Source organism: Felis catus, chromosome E1 (assembly GCF_018350175.1).
Source record: "Felis catus isolate Fca126 chromosome E1, F.catus_Fca126_mat1.0, whole genome shotgun sequence".
NCBI lineage: Eukaryota > Metazoa > Chordata > Mammalia > Carnivora > Felidae > Felis > Felis catus.
Window position 1 is genome coordinate 39,061,452 of NC_058381.1, and position 26,584 is coordinate 39,088,035.

General features: G+C 51.2%; 1 protein-coding gene and 1 long non-coding RNA gene across 3 annotated transcripts; one reads left to right on the top strand and one right to left on the bottom strand.

Moving 5' to 3' along the window:
- On the top strand, positions 1-13,954 carry RAPGEFL1 (Rap guanine nucleotide exchange factor like 1). The gene is given in 16 exon segments (XM_023243729.2): positions 1-836; positions 838-916; positions 3,731-3,809; positions 4,735-4,870; positions 5,099-5,196; positions 7,583-7,695; positions 7,940-8,107; positions 8,822-8,919; positions 9,032-9,154; positions 9,669-9,847; positions 9,934-10,024; positions 10,578-10,628; positions 10,960-11,047; positions 11,233-11,297; positions 11,683-11,737; positions 11,974-13,954. Coding segments are annotated over 16 exon segments (1,989 nt in total). The 5' UTR covers positions 1-395; the 3' UTR covers positions 12,099-13,954.
- Positions 8,632-26,474, bottom strand: LOC123381851. Of its 2 annotated transcripts, none has more exons than XR_006589328.1 (5): positions 26,344-26,474; positions 22,705-22,807; positions 21,780-21,992; positions 10,018-12,442; positions 8,632-9,320 (listed from the first exon to the last, which is right to left on the bottom strand). It is a non-coding gene; the product is annotated as an uncharacterized LOC123381851 (long non-coding RNA). The 2 variants fall into 2 exon arrangements; XR_006589329.1 differs by having other exon boundaries at positions 25,937-26,474.
- Between the last annotated feature and the right edge of the window lie 110 nt (positions 26,475-26,584).

Genomic DNA, 26,584 nt, shown 5'->3' on the forward strand with positions numbered 1-26,584 from the left:
CCCCTGGCCAGGAGCGCAGCCGCCGCCGCCGCCGCCGCGTCCTCTCTCAGCTTTGCGCTCCGCCCGCTGTCTCTGCCGCCGCAGCCCGGCCCAGGAGCGCAGAGCCCCGGGCACTGGCCCCGCAGCCTATCCACCCTCTGGGCCGCGTGCCAGCTGCAACCGGCATGGGGGGCCACTAACAGCGGACACTCCTTCCCTCTGGCACCTCCCCGGGCCACTGGCCACTGGACCCCGGCCAGCGAGCCTCGGGCTCCTCTGGCCCCCAGTCCGGCGCCTGGCACGGCCCTCCGCTCTGCCCCTCCGGCTCTGAGCATCGTGTCCCCGCCCCCCCCCCCCCGCCCGCGCCTGGGACACCTGGGTCCTCCGGCGGCCCCAAGGAGAGGGGCGGGGGGGGCATGAAGCCACTGGAGAAATTTTTGAAGAAGCAGACGTCGCAGCTGGCGGGGCGAACGGTGGCGGGAGGTCCCGGCGGGGGTCCGGGGAGCTGCGGTGGGCCTGGCGGGGGCGGGGGACCTGGTGGGGGCGGCGGTCCAGCCGGGGGACTGCGGCCGCTGCAGCGGCGTCAGAGCGTGTCTCGCCTGCTGCTCCCCGCTTTCCTCCGGGAGCCCCCCGCCGAGCCGGGGCTGGAGCCGCCCCCTGAAGAGGAAGGGGGAGAGCCGGCGGGGGTCGCAGAGGAGCTCGGCAGCGGGGGACCCTGTTGGCTGCAGCTTGAGGAGGTGCCAGGGCCCGGGCCGCTCGGGGGAGGGGGACCCCTGCGCTCGCCTTCCTCGTACTCCTCTGACGAGCTGTCCCCCGGCGAGCCCCTGACTTCCCCGCCCTGGGCCCCCCTGGGCGCCCCCCGAGCGGCCGGAGCATCTTCTGAACCGGGTTCTGGAGCGGCTCGCTGGAGGGGCCACCAGGGACAGCGCCGCCTCAGGTAAGGCTCCTCCATCCCGGAGTTGGGGGTTGTTACCCGGTTCTTCTTCCTTGCCCTTGGAGAGTGGGGGTGGCGCCATGGCGGGAGCCTCGGTGTGGGGCCGAGCGGTCAGCTGAAGTGGGGCAGCGGCCTAGGGGAGGAACAGACCCTTCTGCAGAAGGGAAGTGGCTGTGCCACCTTCCTCCCTGTAGCAGCCTCACCCACTGGCTGGAGAAGAAGGCGAACTCTTTCTCCGAACCTCAAGCCACCCTTCCTTTCCCCTGGACATTCTACCCACAGACTCTCATGGGTCCCGGAGGTTGACTACCTCCTTCTGTGGCCCCAAATTAAGGCCTGACACCCTAAGATGGAAGCTGCCCAGAGCACATCGTGCTTCATACCCCTCACTCCAAGAGGTGCTGCCCGAGACCTGAGAGATGTTCCCGGAGTCCCTGCTTCTGTCTAGAAACCCCAGAGCACAGGGCTGGCCCACTCAGTGGGGCAATGCCAGACAGGCGCAAGGCCCAAGCTGCCTTTCGGCCCGGCAAAGGGATGCATTGTCCTTAGCAGCTTGAGGGGGAAGGAGGCATTCTAGTTGGGGGCTGACTCAGAAGGTGTTTGCTGGGGGAGAGGTGGCTGGGCAGACAGACAGCAGGACCCTGCAGCATGGAGGGGATTCTGAGCTCCACCAACTCCTGCCCTTCCCAAGGTAGGCCTCAGCATACGGCCTCTTTAAAAAATAATAGCCACACCCTGAGAAGCTTATTCCCTAAACGATGATACTAATTTCACCACTCCCCACCAGCACCCCTACTAAGGGAACTTTGAGGAAACCGAGACCCCAAATTGCCGGTTGGTGGTGGAGGTAAAAGGCTGGTGGGTCTTTAGGTCTGCCTCTCAGTATTTCACTAAGCCCAGCAAGGTCTGAGGGTGGGGAGCCCTGGTTGAGGGCCTCAAGGTGGGGGTTTCACACTTTGCTCTCAGACCTCTGTAGGGAGCCTGGACCTAGGCATGTGGAATGGGACTCCATCCCCCACCCCCTAGATTTTTTTCAAGACCTGGGCCCTCTCCTTGGCTCAGCTGTCGTTGCCCTGGGGAGCTGACACCTTTTGGATTTAATTAGAAAAATATCAGACACACACAGCTCTCCTAACCATAACTTCCCGCCTACACCACACACCCTGTGTCTCTATGACACATTCCCTGGGGAGGCTGTGCATTGGACCAGAGCCTGGCTTGGAAGAGACAGACGCCAAACTGTAGCCCCCATAGCAGCATCTCCCCCACTCTGCCCCATGTTCCTCTTCCTTTGCTCTGGCTGAGCTCTCCTATGAGATAGATAGGAACGATTCTGGGCATCCCTATTCCTTGTCACCATCCCTGGGGCCAGAGGTCGGGGCTGGGGCTCTCAGCCTCACTTTAAGAGCATAGCAAGGTAGCTGGGCAAAGAGGAAAAGGGAGAAACTGTCTTTCCCCTTCCACAGGGGCCTGGTGCCACACACTGTGCCCGGTCTCCCCTGGGAAAGGACTCTTGAGTTGCTTGTCATCCTATTATCTGGGCTGGCAAGCTAGATCCCCAGAGTAACTGGTTTGGGGAACCAGTTAGTAAATGAGAATTAGTTTAACCTACCACTCTGATATTCTCCAATATAACCAATGTTCTCAAGCCATCTTGGCTTTTTCCCAGGGTGTGTGGGAGGTGAGGGGGACTTACAGAAGTTATTCCCAAATCAGCCAAAGGCTCACAAACATCTAAGCAGCCCCACCGTGCTCTACCCCGACACTCTGGTTGCCTCAGGCAGATCGAGAAAAGAACAAAGACTTAGGAGTCTGGGTTCCTATTCCAGCTCCAGGCAAGTCCCTCCCAACTCTGGGCCTCAGTTTCTCATTTGTGAAATGCAGTAGTTAAAATAGAGGATCTTGTGTTGGTTCTCCTCATCTACCTTCATGGCTTGAATCAGAGGCCAGGGCATGGTGAGCCAAGGGACTCAGAAGCCTTGGTTTTGTCTGGGGGCAGTGTCTGGGGACCTGGCCCTAACCTGTCCTGGTGAGGACACCTGGCTCCCTCCCTGCGCCCTGCTTGTCTGTGTGTGCCAGGCTGCCCTGCCCCACCCCAGGGCTGGCTGCAAGTCAGGGCGACCTTGTACCTGGCTGACTGGCTGAGCCAGGCCCAGATGGGGGTGTGGAGGGGAAAAGGGTGGTGAGAGCCACTCCCCTCCACCCTTCCATCATTAACCCTTCTGTCTCTGGGCATCTGGGGGACACAGGGTTTCTTCTTAAAGGCTTTTGGGATCAAAGAGATGGCAGTCACTCCCTCTCCCTTTTAATGGGGCTGGTTCTCACCTGCCTAGTTGGAACTCAAAGTTGTTAGGTAGAGAGTAGGGAGGGCAGGAGGGATGAACACACACACATACACACACACACACACACACACACACACACACACACCACTGACTCTAACCTCTGTTTGGAAGTTCTTTTTGTCTAGAGACACTTCTGTGGTCTACCTCTTTTTTTCGGGCAGATCTCAAGTTTGCTATATTATCTGACCAGCTTCCCACATCCATTGAAGAGAAGTGGGCGTGACCAAAGGGCGCCCCCTCCTTCCCTCCAGCTGCCTTGGCAGCTGCCAACCCCACCCCCGCAGCGGCTGCCCAGAACCTTCACACGTGTGCGTGCGCGCTTGTGCAGAGCATGACGGGGCAGGTGGCCAGGGCTCCAGCCTGGCTAAGGAGAGCTCACTCTAGGAGGCGGCGGTGGGGGGAGGGTAGTGAGTGTCCAGTCGGGCCCTACAAGTGCCCGCCTGACATCAGTGGTGCCAATTGATCTCTACAGATATCCTGCTGGATGACATCGTCCTCACCCATTCTCTCTTCCTCCCCACGGAGAAATTTCTGCAGGAGCTACACCAGTAATATCCTTTTATGGAGCCTGCAAAAGGGGAGGTCGGGAGAAAGCCACTCCCCCTACCCAATGTGTGATGTCAGGGCCTCCACTCTTCCCTAGAAAATACACCTGGGTTTCGATTCCAGGGGTTTTACTCAGCAGCTGCGTGACCTTGGGCAGACCACTCAACCTCCTAAAGCCTCAGTTTCGTCTTCTGTAAAAGGGGGTAAATAGCACCTGCCCTGCCTACCTATGGGGCTGCTGTGGAGATCAATCTGATAGTAGATGTGGGAGTGCTTTGGAGACTGCAGAGCCCTGTGCAAGTGTAAGGTGTTATTATTCTATTAAGAGTGCCTCTCTTCCCCACTGGATTGCTGCTCTAAACATCTGGTTGCCCAGTGAGTTATTATAGGGTCCGATGTAAACATCAGGTCACAGCTATGCTTTAGTAAGGTCTGCTAGAGACAAGCCACTGGCTGAGCTATTCATAGGGTCTCATGTAAGCATAGGGCCTCTCTTGCTGAGTTATTTTAGGATCTAATTGTAAATGTCAGGCCACTGTGTAGAATACCAGAGGCTCTCTTAGAAACACCGGGCCTTACACTGAGGTATGGTCAGGTTTGTGGTAAGGATCATTGGCCTTTACCAGCTCCAGGTTATGGGCCAGTCAGAGGTTGGGTGGGTCCGGGTAGGGTATCCTCAAGTGAAATTCAAACAGGCAGGATGTGGTCAGATGGATGTGGTCAAGTGGATGCCATCCACACCTACTGTGAGAAAAATACCTGGGCTGAAGCATGAGGGGGTCTTGGCTCCAGGGACACCTGGATCTCCTTTCTTCTTGGCCCCAAGCCTAGAGAGCATTTGGGAGGGCTTAAGCAACCACTGCCTCTCATCTCCCTTCCCAGTTTCTTCAGGTCTCCCTGCTTGGGGCTTTTTCTTAACTAAGGGGTCAGCTTTGTTTGGGCAGGAGGCATGGAGGGCCCCGAGGGGCTGGGTCGGAAGCAAGCCTGTCTAGCCATGCTCCTTCATTTCCTGGACACCTACCAGGGGCTGCTGCAGGAGGAAGAGGGGGCCGGCCGCATCATCAAGGTGGGCCTGGGAAGAGAAGGCGGGTGAGCAGGCTATTAGCTCTGGAAGGGGACCCCTTTGAAGGAGCCATACTCCTCAAGCTGGGTACCTGGAAGAAGATGCCTGTGGGCCTTAAGTTTATACGGTCCCTCTGTGCTCCAAGGCATGGAGACCCTGCGCCAGCCCTTGCCGATAGTGATGCTTGGGATGACACCCCTGCCTTCACCTTCTCTCTCCTCTGCTCCCCAGGATCTGTACCTGCTGATTATGAAGGATGAGTCCCTTTACCAGGACCTTCGAGAGGACACACTGAGGCTGCACCAGCTTGTGGAAACAGTGGAGCTAAAGTGAGGGGAATGGGTTGGGGGGAGGGGACAGGACAGAAGTCCCCTTGTTCCTCTATCACAGGGACTGCCTCTGGCCTTTTGACTCCAATGCGGTTTTAGTTTTCAGCCCCTTTCTCTTGCCGGAGGGTAGCACAAAGCACGGCCTCCAGTGGCTTCCTTGTCTGTTGTCCCATCCGTTTCTTTGTTGATCCAGTGGTGTACTGGTACCTATTTAACAACCAGCACATCAGGGTCAAAAAAGCCCTGATTTGTAGCTTTTGCTGATTCCCATGGTGTAAATTCTTTCACTGGCTGCTTTAAAGCAACCAACGTGATGTCACCGAATGTGAAGTTGGGCAGAGAAGAGAGGAGCAGTAGCAGGGCTTAGGTAGGATTTTCACCACACAAATACAAGAGAGGTAAATAACCTCAGAAGCACAGACAATAGCAAAATGTAGTAAAACAGGCCACTACCTTTTGTGGTAATAATTTGGCTAAAAGTTTATAAAACTTTTTTTTCATGGCTTTTTAAAAGGCAGTAGGCAGAATCGCCCCCAAATTTCACAATCCGCTGTCATGAGCCAACGTGAGCCCGCTTCAGGACTCCACTGCATCCATCCATCCATCTGTCCGTCTGTCCATCCATCCCTTGGACCTCTTCAGTTTCTTTCCATTCCATCCCTACCGCCACAACCCCCGTTGAGGCCTCATTATCTCTCACCTGGAGTATCGCCACAGCCTCCTGTCCAGGGCTTCAGCTTATGGTCTTGTGTCCTCTCCTTTCTTCTTCTTCTTCTTCTTCTTCTTCTTCTTCTTCTTCTTCTTCTTTTAAATTTTATTAATTTTTTAAAATATTTATTTATTTTGAGAGAGAGACAGAGACAGAGTGAGAGCGGGGGAGGAACAGAGAGAGAGGCGGTTGGCGGGGCGGACGGGGTGGAGGGCCGGACAGAGGATCCAAAGCGGGCTCTGTGCTGACAGCAGAAAGCCCAATGCAGGGCTCGAACTCATGAACCTTGAGATCATGACCTGAACTGAAGTCAGACGCTTAACCCACTGAGGCACCCAGGTACCCTGTGTCCTCTCCCTTCTTATGCTGACACCAGAGAGATCTTTCCAGTTTGATGACATCCTGCTCCTATTCCAAAAACATCCTCGGCTCCCAATTGCCTATAAGACAAAATTGCAACATCCTTGCACAGTGTTCAATGAACGCCCTTGCCTTTCTGCCTTCTGCCAATGCCTCCCACCTCATTTCCCAGCCCCCATGACACTCCCTATACACCCCTGAACTCCTGGGCTCTCCCATTTTCCTACCATCATTTACGTGGTCCACTCCAGAAGGACTCCCCCATACCCACTTCTCTTTCTGTTGTCCTTCAAGGCCCAAGTCAGATGCCATCTTTTTTTTTTTTTTTAATGTTTATTCATTTTTTTGAGAGAGAGAAAGCCTACGCGCCAGCACGAATGGGGGAGGGGCAGAGAGAGAGGGGGACAGCGGATCTGAGGTGGGCTCTGAGCTGACAGCAGCGAGCCCGATGTAAGGCTCAAACTCACGAACCATGAGATCATGACCTGAGCCGAAGTCAGATGCTTAACCGACTGAGCCACCCAGGTGTCCCTCAAATGCCATCTTCTTGTTTTTTTTTTAATTTTTAAAAATGTTTTTATTATTTTAATTTTTGAGAGAGAGACAGAGCACGAGCAGGGGAGGGGCAGAGAAAACAGGGGACAGAGGATCCCAAGCAGGCTCGAACCCATGAACCATAAGATCATGACCTGAGCCGAAGTCGGACGCTTAACTGACTGAGCCACCCAGGCAACCCAAATGCCATCTTGTTGATGAAAGTTCTCCCTGCCTCATACCAACAGAACTCTCCTTGTACCTTTGTTATATCACCTAACACCTCCTGCCTCGTGTTAGAAGTAGCTGTATACATATCTGTCTCCTCCCAGGCTGTGAAGTTCTTGTCAGCAAAATTCAGCAAACAGCGGATGACCTACACCTATCATGTGCCAAGTAGTGTGCTAGGCCTGTGGGGTGAAACAAAAATTTCAGGAAGAACTAAGCCCAGCCCTCAAACGCTCTCAGTCTTGTAGAAGAGATAAGATACGAACGTAAACAAATATTAGCCCAGTGTCCTACGGCAGTTAAAGCCAAAAAGTGACCTTTCCTGGTGGGTGGGGTAGATCAGAGAAGAATTCACGAAAGAGGTGGCATTTGATCTGGGTCACTTGGACTGTTGTCCCATGCTGTTCATTGTCTCTCTTCTGACCTCCTTCATCACTTTCTGAACCTGGTACTGGTGCATCCTTGACTCAGTTCTGATGTCCCTGCTTGATGTTGCCTGCCTGGCGCTCCATATGCCTGGCAGGACTTCCTGACGCCCAGCTGTGTCCATGTCAGGATCCCAGAGGAAAGCCAGCCGCCCAGCAAGCAGGTGAAGCCACTGTTCCGCCACTTCCGCCGGATAGACTCTTGTCTGCAGACCCGAGTGGCCTTCCGGGGCTCTGATGAGAGTGAGTGGGGGCACTAAGAGGGGCAGAGCTTCCAGGGTGGCTCAGAGGGCCCTCTGGGGTCTCTGGATTTGGGGCATTCTCCTTATGTTGTAGAACCTGTCCTGTTTCCAGCATCTTTTTCAGAAGCCAACCAATTTAGGGTTAGGGGTGAGATGGGATGGGGAACAGAGGTGCCCTGGAGGGGACGATGCCAGCACTGCCATTCTGCCTTCTAATGAAAACCCACCTTTCTGGCTCTGCCCAGTCTTCTGCCGGGTCTACATGCCTGACCACTCTTACGTGACCATACGCAGCCGCCTCTCAGCGTCAGTGCAGGACATTCTGGGTTCTGTGACAGAGAAATTGCAGTACTCAGAGGAGCCTGCAGGGCGCGAGGACTCACTCATCCTGGTAGCTGTGGCTTCCTCTGGAGGTGAGGCTCAGGAACAGCAGGGCTGGGGGCGGGGGGGGGCAGGCAGGAGAGGAGAAACTCACTTGCCCAGGGCTCTGGGGCATGGCTAAAGACAAATTCTAGGCCGTGGCTACTTGAAGTGTGGTCCTGGGGCCAGCCACATGAGCATCACCTGGGAGCTTATTAAAACTGCAGCACCTCAGACCCCACCAGACCTGCTGACTCAGAATGAGCATTTTAACAAGATTCCCAGGTGATTCCTATGCACATTAAAGTTTGGAAAGCACTGGCCCAAGACACTTGGACTCTGATCTAGGTGCTTGCCTCTTACTCATCTTGGGATCTGGTTCTTTAACCTCCTGGAGGCTACGTTTTTGAGGCTAAAACACAGGGTGGGCCTCCAATCCCTGTGGGAAGGCAGAGAGCCTGCAATGTAGCCAGAATCCTATTTTCCTCTGAGGCAAGGGAAAAAATATTCCAGTATCATGGGGATGATAGAATGACAGAAGAGCTGTGGAAGAATGTTGGAGGGTAAAAGAAGGTGATGAATGCGGAGGAAATCATTATTTGAAAATTTCAGATGAATGTGGCACAAACTGGTGATAACAGCAGTCCCATTCGTCTAGAATGTGTCCATGCAGGGTTAGGAGTTTCTAGACGGGATGGCGACAGTGGCTGGGGTGTGTGAGGGTGCAGATAGCCAGGGCTGAGGCAGAACAGCTCGTTCTCCTGCAGAGAAGGTCCTTCTCCAGCCGACTGAAGACTGTGTCTTCACCACGCTGGGCATCAACAGTCACCTGTTTGCCTGCACCCGCGACAGCTATGAGGCGCTGGTAAGAACTCCGTCACGAGGCGTTGGCTGGGAGTGAGGGCCCAGAGGGACTACGGGCAGAAACTCACAAGCCCAGAGTGGAGCCCAGCCCCTGTGTCCCTGCCTGTCACCAGATGCCCCTCCCCGAGGAGATCCAGGTCTCCCCTGGAGACACAGAGATCCACCGAGTGGAGCCTGAGGACGTCGCCAACCACCTTACTGCCTTCCACTGGGAGCTGTTTCGATGTGTGCACGAGGTGGGGACTGAAGGTGGTGCTGGGCTGGGGGCCTGGAGGGAGAAATGTGCCAACGTGGGGTCCTGGAGACGGGCCATGTGTGCAGCTGAACTTTGCATTAGAAGGTGGCTGGCGGGGTGCCCTCGGGCAATTCACCCCCAGACCCTCTAAGCCTTACGTCTCCAATCTGAAAAAAGCAGCAAAGTGAGAGTCCTTAGTAAAGTGGGTCTAACCAGATAAGGTATCTTTAAAATATTCTCTACTAAAGAGAGAAATTAAGGCAGTGACAATACTGTCTATCAGATGGTTCGAGGACCTGGCACCAAATAAGCGCCCAGTAGATGGGAGAGTATTATTAATGGTGCTTCCCCTCTTCCCCCATTTCTGTTGCATCCCGTCTTGTCCCGGCTTCTTCTAATTTCCACCCCTCCTACCCCTGCCCTCCTGCCTTTGCCTCCTCGGGTCCAATCCGCCTCCCGCCCACGCACACCCCCCATGCCCCGGCGGCCCCTCCGCCACGCTGACGTGGGTGCAGCTGGAATTCGTGGACTACGTGTTCCACGGGGAGCGCGGCCGCCGGGAGACGGCCAACCTGGAGCTGCTGCTGCAGCGCTGCAGCGAGGTCACGCACTGGGTGGCCACCGAGGTGTTGCTGTGCGAGGCCCCGGGCAAGCGCGCGCAGCTGCTGAAGAAGTTCCTCAAGATCGCGGCCATGTGAGTGCAGCCAGCCGGCGGAGGGGGAGCGCGGAGACCACCCCCCTCCCCCCACCTCGCGCTGACCTCGCCTCCCACCCCCGCAGCTGCAAGCAGAACCAGGACCTGCTGTCCTTCTACGCCGTGGTCATGGGGCTGGACAACGCCGCTGTCAGCCGCCTGCGGCTCACCTGGGAGGTGATGCATGGCTGCCCTCTCCTCTCCTCCCGCCTGGGCCGGCCCGGCTCGGGGATCTTGGCCTGCCGGGTTCACCCCGGTGCTGCCTCCCGCGGTGCGGCTGGCCCTTAGGGAGCCTTTGTGCCAGGCGGAAGGAGGCGCCCTCTTCTGGCAGATCCAGGCCCGGGGCACGCCGCTAGGTTAATGCGCCCTGTCCTTGTGCAAATTAGTAAAAAGCCGGAATCCCCGCCGGAGAGGGGGGCAGGCAGCCCAGGCCAGGTCGCAGACTTGGATGCTGGATTCCAGCCAGCGCTCAGTGAGGCCCCTTGTGCGTGGCAATGCCAACGCAGAGGCTCGAATTCCCCAGAATAATTCATTCCTCCGGGCTGCTTCAAGCTCCCCAGACCTCACCAAGGGCTGATTCTATTTCCCTACCCACCAGACCAGCTTGCCAGCCCCTTGCAAGATAGCCGGGCCCTTTCCCCCTCTGACACCTGGGGATTAGCCAGAGCTGCCCTGAAACGCAAGGAGCTCCAGTCTGACATTCCTTCTCCTTCCTTCAAACTCTCTGCAGAAGCTGCCCGGGAAATTCAAGAATTTGTTCCGCAAATTTGAGAACCTGACAGTGAGTGGGTTCAGCTCTTTTATCTGCCCCTGGGCTTGCACCCCAGAGACCCTCTGTTCCCACAAACCTTGCCTTTAAGGTTTTTAGTGCCCAAGACCCTTCCCCTGGCATGCTGGGAGGGGGAAGGGTGGGTGGATTGCTGCCCTGTTTGCCTTGGAGGTGAGGGGAGGACAGTCAAGCTCCTCCCCATCTCACCCCCAGCTAGACACCCATACATACCTCTCTTTGATCAGAGATGGATCTAGGGCAGGGGGATGAGGGAGGAGTAGGGGGCATCTTTGAGGTACGCTGGGACTATGTGTCCCCTAACCTCTCTTCTGCGGAATGCCAGGACCCCTGCAGGAACCACAAAAGCTACCGAGAAGTCATCTCCAAGATGAAACCTCCTGTGATTCCCTTTGTGCCTCTGATCCTCAAAGGTGAGAGTCAATCCCATGCTCTTCTGGCCACAGTCTCTGTGCCTCAGTTCCGGCTATCAACCACTGTCACTTAGCTCTGAATGCCCACTGGAGAGGAGCCCCGCACTGAGGGGTCGTGGGGGAGGGGAAGGGCCCTTTGGATCTCCTCTCTTCTTCCTCACATTTGTTTCTCTTCCCTCCCCTAGACCTGACTTTCCTGCATGAGGGGAGTAAGACTCTTGTTGATGGTTTGGTGAACATTGAGAAGCTGGTGAGTGGCACGGCCTACCCTGGCCTGGGAGCAGGGGCCGGCATCCTTCCCCCCCACCCCCATCCTGGTAGCCCCCTAAAGGCAGCAGCCTTCCTTCTTGGTGCCCAGCTTGCCTGACAGACTCCTGACTGTCCCTGCTGCCATTGCTGTGGCAACACGCCCACAGGCCACAAAGCTGACAGGGAGCTGGGGGGGGGGGGGCAACTCTACCTCCCCTCACCGGCCCCATTACACCCCTTCTTTGGTTCTTCAGAGACCCTCCAGAATTAGACCCTGGAGGGAGTGGAGTCAAACCAGCAGAGTTGGAGAATAGACCAGGGGGAGCATAAGAGGGGGGAGCATCTTTCTGTACCCTTTTTAGGGCTCATTTCTTGTCATCTCCCAGCATTCAGTGGCTGAAAAGGTGAGGACAATCCGCAAATACCGGAGCCGGCCCCTTTGTGAGTACCCAGGCTTCTAAGAGCTTTACAGGTAGAGCTTTGACTGAGCGGGAGGATTCCGGGAGGAGACCATCCTCAATTCTTTATTTCCTTAAACTTGTCAGCTCTCCATCCTCTCTTTGGCCTCTCTAGGGACCCTCCTGTCCCAATCCACACCCCTCTTCTCTGGCTGGTAGGCATGTAGAGCAAGAAGGGAGGCTGGGAGCCTGAAGGCCTCTCTCTTGTCACACCTCCAGGCCTGGATATGGAGGCATCCCCCCATCACCTGCAGACCAAGGCCTATGTGCGCCAGTTCCAGGTCATCGACAACCAGAACCTCCTCTTCGAGCTCTCCTACAAGCTGGAGGCTAATAGTCAGTGAGAACAGAGGTTCTGGTCAGTGCCCCACCAGGGTCCTTGGGCACCTGGCACTCAAGCACTTTGCACGCTATCCCAACCCACCTCTGACATCTTTCCCTTGGAGCAACTTCCTGCCCCTCAGGAAAGAGTCGGATGGACTTACCCCTGGGCTCATAAGCCTGTTCATCCTGCTGAAGTCCTCTCCCCCTTGCTCCTTCAAGCCAAAACCGCACTCTGCTGGGTACTGCTCTCGCAGGGATGGGGGGCAGAACACTCCTTCCTCTGCCCCCTCTCATCGAGGTCTGTTCCAGAGATGGAGCTTCCAACCTCCTCCTCCCACGCAGACAGGAAAGCTGCCCACATTGTCTGTGAGACAGAGTGGAACTGTGGAAGGGATTGGCAGCCTTCCTCTCCACCTGTGGCCGGCTTCTCCCTGGTCAGGGCTGGGACCCCTGGATGCACCCCTCCTGGAATATTATATTGCCCTTGTGTCTGTGTGTGTGTGTGCGCGCGCGCGCGTGTGTGTGTGCACCTGTCCCCTTTAAGAAGCAGCAGCGCATCTGTAACTGAGGGAGGGTGTTGTGTGTAGCAGGGGTCCTTCTGTTTGGTGCTACCCTGGTCTACTTGGCCCTGTGATGGTGCGGGGTGCTGTCCCCACCCCCACCACTCCCTGCTCAGCTCCTTGTGCTGCCCCATGTGCCCAAGCCTGTGGGTGAAGCTGCTCGTGGGGCAGGGGGCAGCAGCGAGGGGGAAGGGGTTACCTGTCAGCCCTTGGGAGTCCTCCACTCACGCCTCCCCAGGGTCTCTGGGTGGGCTCTGGTGAGAGGGTAAGAGATGCTCAGGGAAACACAGGCCTAAGCTGCCTACAGGACACTCCCTCTGCATTGCGGGGTGGGACGTGGTGGTATCAGGAGTTGGGGGTGTTTGCTGCCCACACTCCTTCTTTTGGGGTGTCTTACTGCTAAGAAGGGAGCTGTCATCCCCCTCCTTCTGGCTCTTCTGTGGGACACCAACAACATGGTCTCTATCCTCCTCCCTGTGTTGACTCCCCCTTGGTCCTCCCCATCAGAGCTGGGGTGGGGCAGAACCCTGTCCCTGGGCAGGTAGCCCACAGAAGTGAGGGGAGGGAATGGCTGAGACCGTAAAGGCCACACTGGACTGTGGTGATGCCTTTAATACCTCTCTGTCTCCCCTCCCTCTCCCACACGGGCCTCCAGGGCTGAGGGGCGCAGGGCTCCTGGCAGCTACCGGGTGAGGTTCCCTGGCACAGCCTCACCCTCCTTTCTGGCGCCACCTCTTTCTCTTCTGAAGAGGCAGCAGCAGCAACAGCAAAAACAGCTGCTGCTCCTGCTCTGAGGGTGTATATATTTTTTACCAAAAGCTCTGGAATTGTAAATTTATTTTTTAAAACTCAAAGAGGGAAAGAGCCTTGTATCATATGTAAACATTGTATCATAGGTTATGTTGTACAGTCCCTTTTATACAGTGGTCTGTCTCGTTCCTGCCACAAAAGATGTCTATGGACCCCTCATTCCCCATACATACACCGGCACTGTGTCCCACCGCCTCCATCCCCCAAGGACGGTGACCATAGGCCCCCCTCCCGCTCCCTGCTTCCTCCCTGCAGCTTAACACGCGCCCTCCTCTCCCTGGGCCGCCCTCCTCCTGACCCCACGCAGCAGCCTTCTCTCGCAGCTCCCACAACCCTCCTCAAGCACTGAGGCCCACTGGTCCAGTCTTCGCTGCTTCCCGCCCCCAGCCGTGATGCCTGCCCCGCTGCTCCCCAGCTTTGCCAGAGTGAACCGTGTGTACCGTACAGGCTCGGTTGTCTGCAGAAGCCGCTGGCTGGAGAAAAAGCTGATAAAGTCTATGAATCAAGCTGCTTGCTGTTATCCATTCTGTTTCTCTGAGGGAGAGGGTGAGGGAGGGGCGAGGGGAGAGGGGCGAGGGGCGAGGGGAGAGGGGAGAGGGGAGAGGGAGAGGGTGAGGGAGGGCAGAGGGGACCGCCTCTCAGTGTGCTGGGCCCCTCAGCAGGGCTGTTCTCAGTCTGGAAAGTCTGGAAAGACTTTTAAAATGTGGATGAGGGAAAAGTGCCAGCCTCTTAAGACTTGCCACATAGTGTCTGGAACTTGGAAGAGTGGAAGTTTGAGTTCTTCCATGTTCCAGGTGCCCTAGACATGGGATCTTGTTAAATTCTAACACCATAAGGTGGAAGATGGAATCCTAGCATAAGGTCCAAGTTACAGGCGAGCGAGGGGGCAGAACTGGGCCCCTAACTCAGATCTGTCACTGCAGACAGCATGCATGCACATTCCCCCAGCCGCTACCCAGACAGCACATGCCATTCACACAACCAGTGTCTGCCAGTTATACTAGGATGGGGGCATCTAGAGCCTTAGTGCTCTAAGGATGGCCTAAGCTCCAGCGGATGACATATTCAGACAGCTACCCATGAGTCCTTGACCTTCCCTTGGCCCACATCTGTTATTCCCGGTCTCCTGCATCTTAGAAAACGGTCCTCTCATCCACCCAGGTTTTCAAGGCAAGGATGCAGGATTCGCCCGGATGCCTCCTTCTCATCCCTCCCTCACTCATCAACCAGTCTGTCCTGCTACAATTCCAGGACACGTCCTGATTGATCCACTTCTCTGACTCCTCTATTACCATCTAGTGCAAACCATTTGTGGGTCTTGACCCACACTAGCCTCCTGTCTGGTGTCTCAGCTTCCTCTGCCCACCCCAACCCTAATCCCACCACTTGGTTCTCAGAGTGCAGCCAGGTTGCTCTGCTAAAAACCTACATCAGATCATGAATGACTACAATTTTAAAAAGTGGTAATACCAGTATCAGCAAGGGTGTGGAGCAACTGGAACCTTTATATGCTGTTGGTGGGGAGTGTGAATTGGCACAGCTACTTTGGAAACCTGCTTGGCAGTGCTTACAAAGACTAAATGTATACCTAACCTATGACCTAGAATTTCCACTCCCAAGAGAAATCAGTGCTTGATGTCCAGTGAAAGACACAGCCAACAGTGATCAATAGCAGTTTTATTAATGACCGTGAAACTGGAAGAAGCCAGAATGTCCTTCAGCAGGTGAATGGATAAATCAATTGCGGTATACTATTACAACGGAATACTACGTAGCAATAAAAAAGAACAACTACAACCTGCATGAAGGAACCTCACTCACAGACGTAATGCTGAGTAAAAGAAGCCACACACATAAGACTACAAATGGTAGGATTCTACTTAAGAGAAATTCAAGAATAGACCCAATTAATCTATGGGGATAGAAGTAAAAATAGTGGTTACTTGATGGGGATGGGAGAGAGTATTGACTGGGAAGGGGCATGAGGAAGCCCTTTGTGGTGATAAAAATGTTTTATATTTTTTAAAATTTAAATTTATTTATTTTGAGAGAGGCAGAGACAGTGCACGTGGGGGAGGGGCAGAGAGAAAGGGAGACAGAGAATCCCAAGCAGGCTCTGCAGTGTCAGTGTGGAGTCCAGTGTGGACTTGAACCCACAAAACCATGAGATCGTGACCTGAGCTGAAACCAAGAGTCGGACGCTTAACCGACTGAGCTACCCAGGTGCTCCAAGAACGTTCTGTATCTTGACCTGGGGGGTGGTTATGTGTGTGTGTTCACTCAATTGTGAGATTTACACAATAACTGTAGGTTTGTTACATCTCGGCTAAAACAATTCAGATTGCAACACTCCTGTTTCCAATAACGCATTAAGAATCAAAATTCTCCCTCTCCGACCCCATCTCCTGCCCCCTCTCCTCTTACTCACCCCACTGCAGCCACACTGACTGCTTTACTGTTCCTTAAAAACCCTAAGACCCATTCCTGTCTCAGGGAATCACCTTTGCTCTTCTCCGAGCCTTTCCTGACCACTCTGTTTCCATCTCACCCACCCCCACTCTGTCCCCTACCCCCTGTATAGTCAAGGCACTCATCACTCCCTGACATCATATATATTCTCTGTGTATTTTCTTTGCGCCCACTCCCCTACAAGGATGTTAGCTCCATGAGTGTCTTGTTTGCTATCCAGAGCCGAGAACAGTACCTGGCACAGAGAAGATGCTCAATACATATTTGCTGAATTAATAAATTAGGTTGGTTGAAATAGGAGCAGTAAGAGTGGACACAACACAAGATGATAAATGCTCTAGGAATTGAGCTAAAGAGATTCACTACTGGTCTGAGGATGGGGGGGGGTGGTGGTGGGGACAATAAAAGAAAACTTCTTGAGAACGATGACTTAGGCCTTGAAGCAGGTTTGATGGCCAAAGTGCAAAAGTGGGAAGTCAGGGATGAGGCACTGGGAGGCACTGAGAGCTGCCTCTGCCCTGCTGGACTGGTTACAAGGGAAGCCAGACGTATGGGGGCTGGACAGGTTCTGCCCTCTTTAAAGGGTGCTGGTCGCACCCTCAAGGACTCCATGCCCTGGTGCAGGATAGACCAGTCCTTTCTGTCCCTGCTCTTCTACCCCCAGGGAGGGCAGAGAAAGTGGTGTGGGCTATTCTCCTTATCCCCTCTTGGCCACCTCCAGAGCCATCAGTCATCTGCTCTTTCAGGGGTGATGATAAGAACTGACACTTGGAACGGTGTCCTTTGCCACTCACTGTGCTTGACTTGATGTGCCTTCTCTCAATTAATCTTCCCAACAAATAGGTTGGCTCTATCAGCGTCACTTTCCAGATGAGAACCAAGGTCATGAGAAATTTAGCATCACAGGCACAGAGAGGCCAAGTCACAGCTAGCAAGAATTTGAACCCAGTTATTCTGACTCCGGAGACCACAGTTTAAGCTCTGCACAATCCCCAGAGCTTGAATAACTGAGAAATGGCCATCTTGCACTCATCAGGGTTGCAGTGGTCACTTGACTGGAGCTGGGTGACTGGGGTGTGGGGGACATATATCCTTTCTGGTCCCTTCCTCACCCTGTCTGAATTCTGCTTCCTTGTGGGGAGAGTGGCCGAGAGACAAGAGACGTGGCCAAGGTCTACTGTGGACTGAGAGGGGAGAGGACGAACTTACTTAGTAGCATTGCACATCGTAGGCTGGTCTAGCAGTGAACAAAAGGGTGAAAATGATTTGGAGTGGTCACAAGACCAGCATGAGATGCCCTCTTGAGGAGGTGTAGAGAGAGGAGTGAAGAATTTCAACAGTGCCCTTTGAATCCACTAGGTGTCACCACCATGATTTCTTTCTCCTGAAGGTTGGGGCTAGGAGGCGGGTAGAACATTTCTTGGGGTGTACTGAATCTCTCACATGGTTGGTCTATCCCCAGGCATGAGTCAGAAGTTTGACCAGAATAGCTTGTATCTTTCATGCTCCTCTTTCTGCTGGCTCTTTCCCACTTAGCATTTAAACCCTCTCATCTCCCCCTTTTTTTTTTTCAAAAATTTTTTTTTTAACGTTTATTTATTTTGGAGACAGAGAGAGACAGAGCATGAACGGGGGAGGGTCAGAGAGAGGGAGACACAGAATCTGAAACGGGCTCCAGGCTCTGAGCTGTCAGCACAGAGTCTGACGCGGGGCTCGAACTCATGGACCGCGAGATCATGACCTAAGCCGAAGTCGGCCGCTTAACCGACCGAGCCACCCAGGCGCCCCTCATCTCCCCATTTTTAAAAAGCACTCTCTTGACCCTACGTGCTTGCTCCAGCTTATTGTTCCCTCTCTCACTTGGCAGTTCAAGGCCAAACTGCTGCAAAGGATGGTTTCCACCTCCTCATCTCCCATTCATTCCTTTTTTATTTTGTCTTGTTTCCCCAACTTTCCATCATGAATCATCTTAAACACAGAAAAGTTTAAAGATTAGTACAGTGAATAGCCTTGAAACTTTCTAGATTCTACAATTACCATTTTGCTAATTGGCTTTTGTTGTCTCTTTCCCACTTCCTCTCCCTTTCTCTCTACACACACACACACACACACACACACACACACACACTCTCTCTCTCTCTCTCTCTCTCTCTTTTGCCAAGCTATTTGAAAGTAAGTTGCAAACATTAATATCACTTCACTCCTAAAAGCCTCAGTGGAAACTTCCTAAAAATAAGGACAATTTCCCGCATATCCACCACAGCATTATCACACCTAAGAAAGCCAGCAGTAGTTCTCAGATATCATCTAATATTCAGTCTCTATTTGATTTTCCCAGGTTGTCTCAAAAATCTCTTTTTAAAAACTTAAAAAAAAGAGGGGTGCCTGGCTGGCTCCGTCAGTAGAGCATGAGACTCTTAATCTCAAGGTTGTGAGTTCAAGCCCCACATTGGGTGTAGAACTTACCAAAACAAAACACTTAAAAAAAGAAATCCTGGGGGTGCCTAGCTGGCTCAGTCAGTGGGGCATGTGACTCTTGGTCTTGGGGTCATGAGTTCAAGCCCCACGTTGGGGCTAGAGATTACTTAAAAACTTTTTTTAGGGGCGCCTGGGTGGCGCAGTCGGTTAAGCGTCCGACTTCAGCCAGGTCACGATCTCGCAGTCCGTGAGTTCGAGCCCCGCGTCGGGCTCTGGGCTGATGGCTCAGAGCCTGGAGCCCGTTTCCGATTCTGTGTCTCCCTCTCTCTCTGCCCCTCCCCCGTTCATGCTCTCTCTCTGTCCCAAAAATAAATAAACGTTGAAAAAAAAATTAAAAAAACTTTTTTTAATTAAATCTAAATTTTTTTTTTTTTAAGGTGGGGGGATTCTGATCCAATCAAGGTGCAGCAGTGCATTGGGTTCTTATATCTCGTTTCTTTTAATTTAAAACAGCTCTTTTCTTTTTTTCCAACAACATTGACTTTCCGAAGTCTAGGAGAGATGTCTTGTAAAATGTCCCAGATTCTTGACTTCTCTGTTTCCCCATGCGTTTGTTCCCTTATACTTTCATCCCCTCTAATGTAATTTACATTTTTCTAGTAGTTACACTTAAAAAGTAGGAACAGGCGAATTAATTTCAATAATATATTCTATTTAACTCAATATATACAAAACAATGTTATTTAACATGTAATTGATATGAAAATACTGAGCTATTTTACTTTTTTTATATTAAGTCTTTGAAACCTGGTGTTAATTTTATATTTAACAGCATATGTCAAGCTAGACTAGTCACATTTTAATTGTTTAAGAGCTACAAGTGGCTAGTGGCTCCCAAATTGGACAATTTAGCTCCCAAATTAGCGAACATTCCTTATAGTGGTTTTCTGGAGCTTAAATATTCTAGAAAAAAATACTTTTTAAAAAGTTTATTTATTTATTTGGGGGTGGGGGAAGGAGCAGAGAGAGACAGAGACAGAGAGACAGACAGACAGAGAGAGACAGAGAGAGCCCCAATAGGCTCCACGCTCAGCAAAAAGCCTGACACAGGGCTTAATCCCACAAACCGCAAGATCATAACCTGAGCCCAGATCAAGAGTTGGATGCTCAACCCACTGAGCCACCCAGGCACCCGTAGAGAAGAATACTTTATAGGTGATGCTGTTAATACCATTGTACTGGGAGGCAAATAACGTCAGGTTGGTTCCTATCAGTGATGGCTGAGTTTGTCCAGGAGGATTGCCAGATCTCTCCATGAAAAAGATAATATATTTCTTCTCTCTTTGTTGTATGTGGTGATTTTTGCATCTTGCAAATATCCTATCTATCTCATTCTTTCCTGCTAAAAAATTATGTTTAAATGTGTAATTTTTCGATCACGCAAAAAGTTTAAAGACTAATGTAATGAACACCCATGTCTCCACCATCCAGCTTAGGAAATAAAACCTGACCCTGCAGCTGAGGCCCCCGGTGCCTGTCCCCAGCCACGTCTCCTTCCTTTCTCCCCAGAGACAACCGCTTTCCTAAGTGTGGTATCATTTCCCTGTATTTCCATAAATATTTACTGTGTATGTATATATCTCAGAACAATATATTTTTTTTGCATTCTGGGGAGTAACACTTTTATTGAGATATTTACATGCACTATTTAAAGTGTACAGTTCAATGGCTTTTAGCATAACCACGGACTCGCGTGACTATTGCCACAATCGACTTTAGAACATGTTCATCACCTCAAAAAAGAAATCATACAAGAGTGTTCAGAGCAGCATTATTTGTGATAGCCAAAAAGTGGAAACAACTCAGTATCCATTAATTGATGCTAAACTAAATGATGGATAAACTAAAATGTGGTATATCCATAAAATGAAGTATTATTTAGTGATAAAAAGGAATGAAGCACGGATACAGGCTACAATGTGGATGCACCTTGAAAACACTACACTAAGTAGAAGAAGCCAGACACAAAAGCTCACATATTGTATGAAATGTCAAATCTATAGACATAGAGAGTGGATTAGGGGTTGCCAGGAGACAGGAGGAAGGCAGAATTGGGAGAGGCTATTAATGGGTACAAGTTTTCTTTTTGGGGTGATGAAAAAGTGCTGGAATTAGATAGTGGTGATGGTTGCACAGTACTGAGAATATATAAAACCTGCTCAACTGTACACTTTCAAGTGGTTAAAACGGTTTCCTGTTTGTTATGTGAACTTTGTGTGCTTGACTTGTAGACACATAGCTCCAATCTGCCTCTGTCTTCACCTGGAGTTCTCCCCTGTGTATGTCTGAGGCCTCTCCTCTTCTTGTACGGACATCTGTCACTGGATTTAGGGCCCACCCTAATCTACTTCATTTCATCTTGACCCACCTGGTTTCAATTTAACTAATTTTATCTGCAAAGACCTTATTTCCAAATAAGGCCAAATTCTGAGGTTCCAGGTGAACATGAATTTTGGGGGGGACACCATTCAATCCACTCCAAGATCCTTTAACCATTGGTTAATTGGGTTATTTGTCTTTTTATTACTGAGTTTTAAGAGTTAATATTTGCATGTTTTAAAACTTTATATACATACTGTCCTCCTAGGTATAGTGTTCAGCAACCTTCCCTCCTCAAGGTTATGCCTGTGAGATTCACCCAGGTCAATAGGTGTAACTCTAAAAACAAAAACAAAAAAACAAGCCAGGGTGCCTGGGTGGCTCAGTCGGTTGAGCGTCCGACTTCGGCTCAGGTCATGATCTCGCAGTTTGTGGATTTGAGCCCCGTGTTGGGCTCTGCGCTGACACTTCAGAGCCTGGAGCCTGCTTCAGATTCTGTGTCTTCCTCTCTTTGCCCCTCCCATGCTTATACTCTGTCTCTCTCTCTCTTAAAAATAAATAAATATTAAAAAAACATAAACAACCCCCAAAACCGTAACTCCAGTTTGATTTTGTTGCTTTTTTCATTCTTCAACCCAGTGCATCTGGCGTCCACCCTCAGTGCTCACTGAAACTGTTCTTGTCAAGGTCACTGACTCCCATGTTACCAAATCCAAGGGATACTTATCTAACTGTTCTTTCATTGGCATTTGATATTTCTGACCACTCTTCCTTCCTGAGCACTTATTGCCACTTCCAGGACACCACGCTCTCAGGATTTCCCTCTGTCCTGTTTATCTCAATCTCCCGTGTGAGCCTTCTCCCTCAGTTTGGTCCTTGCATGTGGGGTGCCTTGGCTCTGTTCTAAGCCCTCTTCTCTTCTCACTATACACCTGGGCTTAGAGTTCATCAGTATCATTCTGCTTGGAGATCTATTGCTGCATAACTATTCTAAATGTAGTGCCTCAAAACAACAACCATTTTATAACTTCTCATGATCCTCCCGGTTGGTTGATGGGAGCTCACCTGGACAGCTCTGCTGTCTTAGTTGGGGGTGTCTCTTGTGGCCACAGTCAGAAGGTAACTGGAGCTGGAATGTCCATGATGGCTGGCTTGCTTGTCTCCCACTCCGGGGGCAACAGCTGGAATGCTGGGATGGCTGGACCTCTCTTTCTCCATGTCCAAGCTTTTCTCTCCAGATGATGTCCACAGCAGAGAGGCTGATTTCCCACATGAGACCTTAGGGGTCCCCAAAGCAAGAGTGGAAGCTGCCAGGTCTTCTTAAAGCTTAGCCCTGGACCTGGTGCAGCTGACTTCCGCTGCATTAAAGGTTGCCACAGGCCGGCCCAGATTCCATGGATACAAGGAGTCCTGGGTTGTCAGGGGCCATCTTACTCCACAGTTTAGGAGTCCCACATTGCTAGGATCACTCTTTTAAGTTCCAGACCCAGATATGTAGTGGTCTACCTGACCTCTCTTTGCTCCCTCACCAGGCTCCTCGGGCTCATTTAGTCCTGGCCTGTCTTCCTCTGGGCCTCTCTAAGCTAAGTGTTAGCATCATGTGCACATAGGAGGTTAGCCCAAAGCCTGAGGGTCATCTTTGGCTTGTCCCTGTCCTCAACCCTCACATTCCACTTCTTCAATATCTCTTGAATTACTTCTTCCATCTCTACTGCTCATACCTAATAATGATCATAGCTAAGATTAGCGGGTGCTTTCCGAGTGGGTATGCACTTTGGACACATTCCATCCAGTCTTATCTCCATTTTATAGATGACAAGACTGAGGCTGGTAGAGATTGAGTAACTTGCCCGAAGTCTCACCTTATTCAGTAGTGGGAGAACTGAAACTCAAGCCCTTTGGCTCTGCAGACAGGCAGGCCTGCCTCCAAAGCCTTTGTGTCGGGCTGGTGCCCCGCTGCCACTCACCACAGGCAACCGTCATCTCCTACCTGTTCACAGGTAGCCTGTTCACAGAAGCCTCCCAACAGGTGTTTCTGCTTCCCATCTGGACCCATCTAATCCATCCTCCACCTTTCAGTCAGATGGATTTTTCTGGAAGGCAAAAGGGGCCACAGCACTTCTTGGCTTAAATCTTTCACCGGTTTCCCTCTCAACCTGAAGATAAAATCTAACTTTTCACGACAGATAATAAAGTCCTTCATAAATTGGCTCCCGTCAATTTTGACAGTGTACCGTGGGGCATTGGTTCTCTATGGGGGCATTTTGGAAATTTGTGGAAGCTTTTTTGTTGTTGTTGACCACAACGATAAGGATGTGCTGTAGACATTTGGTATGCAGGGGGCAGGGATGCTAGGGGGCTGCAATGCAAGGGACAGAACCACACAGCCAAGAATTATCCTAGGTTCCACATGGCTTTCAATGTCCTATTGGACATTCCATGTGAAAAATCCATTAAAAAAACCAAACAAAACAACACACTTAGCTGGGCCTATAATCTATCTCCATTAACCCTATACCCAAGGGAGGAGGTGACAGACTTATTTCTGGTTCACCCTTACCAGAAATAAAGCCCTTTATTTCTTTGAGGGTTCCATTTTTACAAAGAAGAATTTTTTGTTAAACTCCCCTGTTGAGGAGGTTCTGAGGCATTTATTTTTTCCATGAGACACTGACCAAAGCTCATGTTCACCTAGTTAGGCAAATGTCCTTAGAGCAAAAACCTGCGTCAGTGTTCTACTTACCTCTCTACAAACCCCGCCTTCACTTACTTTGTTTTGCCCTGAAAATTCCTTACTTTTTCATTGAAGCACTGACGATACTTTTATTTTTGTATGTTTATTTATTTTTGAGAGAGAGCATGTGCAAGGCAGGGACAGAGAGAGGGGGACAGAGGATCCGAAGCAGGATCTGCACTGACAGCAGCGAGCCTGATGTGGGGCTCAAGCTCATGAACCACGAGACCATGACCTAAGCCGAAGTTGGATGCTCAACCGAGACACCCAGGTGCCCCAAAGATATTTTACTTTTTTTTTTCTTTCTTGCTTGCTTGCTTTTTGAGAGAGAGAGAGGGAGGGAGTAAGAGTGAGTGGGGGAGGGGCAAAGAGCAAGGGAGAGAGCCTCTTTAAGAATCTCAAGCAGGCTCCACACCCAGTTGGGAGCCTAACGCTAGGCTCAATCTCATGACTATAAGATCATGATCTGGGCTCAAATCAAGAGTCAGACACCTAAGTGACTGAGCCGCCCAGGCACCCCTAAGATGTTTTTTAATATTTTTCTATCCAGGATTTTTTGTTGTTTTTTGAGAGGTCTCCCAGGTGTTTGGCCTGTCATATTATCAAAAAAGGAAATTGCACATATGAAACATTTTTGCACAAACTTAATATAACCTGTTTTTTTAATGAATACATTTATTGTGTTGTTTTGTGTTGTTCAGAACTTTACCATAAGTCTTTCATCATTTTAGGAAATCACATCACAAATGACAATGCAGGGGCACCTGGGTGGTTCAGTCGGTTAAGCTTCTTGATCTTGGCTCTGGTCATGATTTCACAGTTCGTGGGTTCAAACCCCGCGTCAAGACCCAAGCTGGGAGCATGGAGCCTGCTTGGGATTCTCTCCCTCCTTTTCTCTCTCTGCCCTTTCCCTGCTCATATACACTCACTTGTGTGTACGCTCTCTTTCAAAATAAGTAAAATAAACATTAAAAAAAAATGGCAATGCAGGGTCACTTGGTATGGGCATTAACAGCACAGACTCTGGAGCCAGTTCTATTTTGTGCATATGTGGCTTTGGGCAGGATGGTTACTCCTGCTGTGTCTCAGTTTCTTCATTTGTAAAATGGGGGTAATAATACCTACCTCAGAAAGTTATTGTGAAGATTAAATGAGCTATGACATGTGAAGTTATGCCAATGTTACATGGTAACATGGTGTTAATAAATGTCAGATGTTATGATGATTTCTTCGACCTAATTTCTTGCCTTTTTCCAAGTTCTAGCTCTAACCACATCAAAATGCTTTGAGTTTTTGGAAGGTGCCCTGATTCTTATTTTGCACATACTCTCCCTCTGCTCTGGGATGCTTTTCTCTCTCCTCCAGCCCTGCCCAATTCTTATTTTCCCATCAGGCCTCACTTTCTTCATGAAGCCCATGCCTAGTTCCCCAGGTGAGATGTCTCTGTGCTCCACCCCAGTGGCTGCCCTCAGCACAGAGCGATGTTATAGAGAATGGTGGGGGGGACGGCGGGGTGGGGGCGGCTAACATTAGCTACAGTGGGCAGGGAATGCCTCTGAGGAGGGGACATTTGAACTAAGGCTTGAAAAATGCGGAAGGGGCAGAGTAGAGGCAGTGCAAAGGCCTTGAGGAGCCACTGGGTGCACTGCAGTGATAGAAAGCAGGTTCACACTGTATATGATGAGCAAGGAGGAGACAGAATGGACACGAAGTTGAAGAACGGGGAGCTTGGGTCTACCATCTTCCTGACCCAATCACCCCACCTTCAGACACGCAGGACTACATACCTGAAAATCTTTAGCTTTATACCCACTGGTCCCTATGCCTGGAATGTGTCCCCTACCTTCTCTGACTAGTAATGAAATTCTACTCATCCTTCAAGGCCAAGTTCAAAACCATTTACGAAACCTTCTCCCATTCTTTAGCAGGAGTTAACCACTCCCTGTCTGACCTCTCACAGCACATAGGTCCCCATGGCACTAATTACATGCTGACTTGTATCTCAGCTAGCTGTTTACATGCCCGTCTGCCTACCACACAATGAGTTCCCTGAAAACTAGGCTCTTAGTCATCTCTGTAACCATCTCGTGGTGCCTAGCCCACAGCAGGTTCTCAATGAATGCTGTGACATTGACTAGTGGGTGCTGCTCAGCACTACTCATGGCACAACAGAAGGAAAACAAAAATAATAACAATCTACAATTTATCACATGCCTTCCCATTCATTACTTGATTTGAGCCTTCCAATAACCCTATGAAACAGTTGAGACAAGCACTATTAGTCCCATTTTACAGATAGGGTAGTTGAAGCCCAAGGGCACACAGCTAGTAAGCAGTGGAAACTGAGTCTCAATCCTATCCCCTTACTTTGGATTTAACACAAGGAAGGATGCCAGAGAGATGCAAAGAGCATTTTGAGGATATACGGCAATGGGGTTAGCTATAGTAGAAAAGAGCTTTTGTGAGTGGACTAGGGAGAGATCCTTACTCAGCTGGGAAGGACTTAACAGCAGCTCCACCACGGAGGGCACAGGATTCCTCTCCCTGACCCAAGCAGCTGAAGGAGTCTGCAGCACCATCCCCCAGCCCCGGAAACTAGGGAACCCCCGGCCCGCGGAAGAGACGTGTTCACGGGTGTTCAGGTCAGGTGGCTATGACGTTAAGGATGACTTGTTGGCAGGGGCTTGCCTCTCTGTTGCTATGACAACAGGAGCTAGACTACTGGGCCCCAGCAAGGTTGAATGAAGAGGGTTCTTCCTTGACTCGAAACTAGGGAAGGACATTTATGGGGCAGGTGCGTGGGGGTGTGTGCGCGCGCGGTAAAATAAAAATGCAAAAGCTATGTTCAAGACGGTAGCTCAGTGGTTCTCCACCTCGGTAACATGTTGGATTTACCTGCGGAATTTAAAAGTCTCGATGCGTAGGACATACCCCAGACCAATTAAATCAGAATCTCTGGGCTTCACTCTCTGCTTAAGTCTTCGCAGACGACTCCAATCGCTGAAGTTGCAAACCCTGCTTTGACGAGGCAGGCGGAATTTTCGCGACCTTCCCAAGATGGCGGCTACCCGACCGCTTCCGCCTTTACGTGCGCCGTTAGGGGGCGGGCTTTCCGATAGCGCGTGCGTGTAGTGTC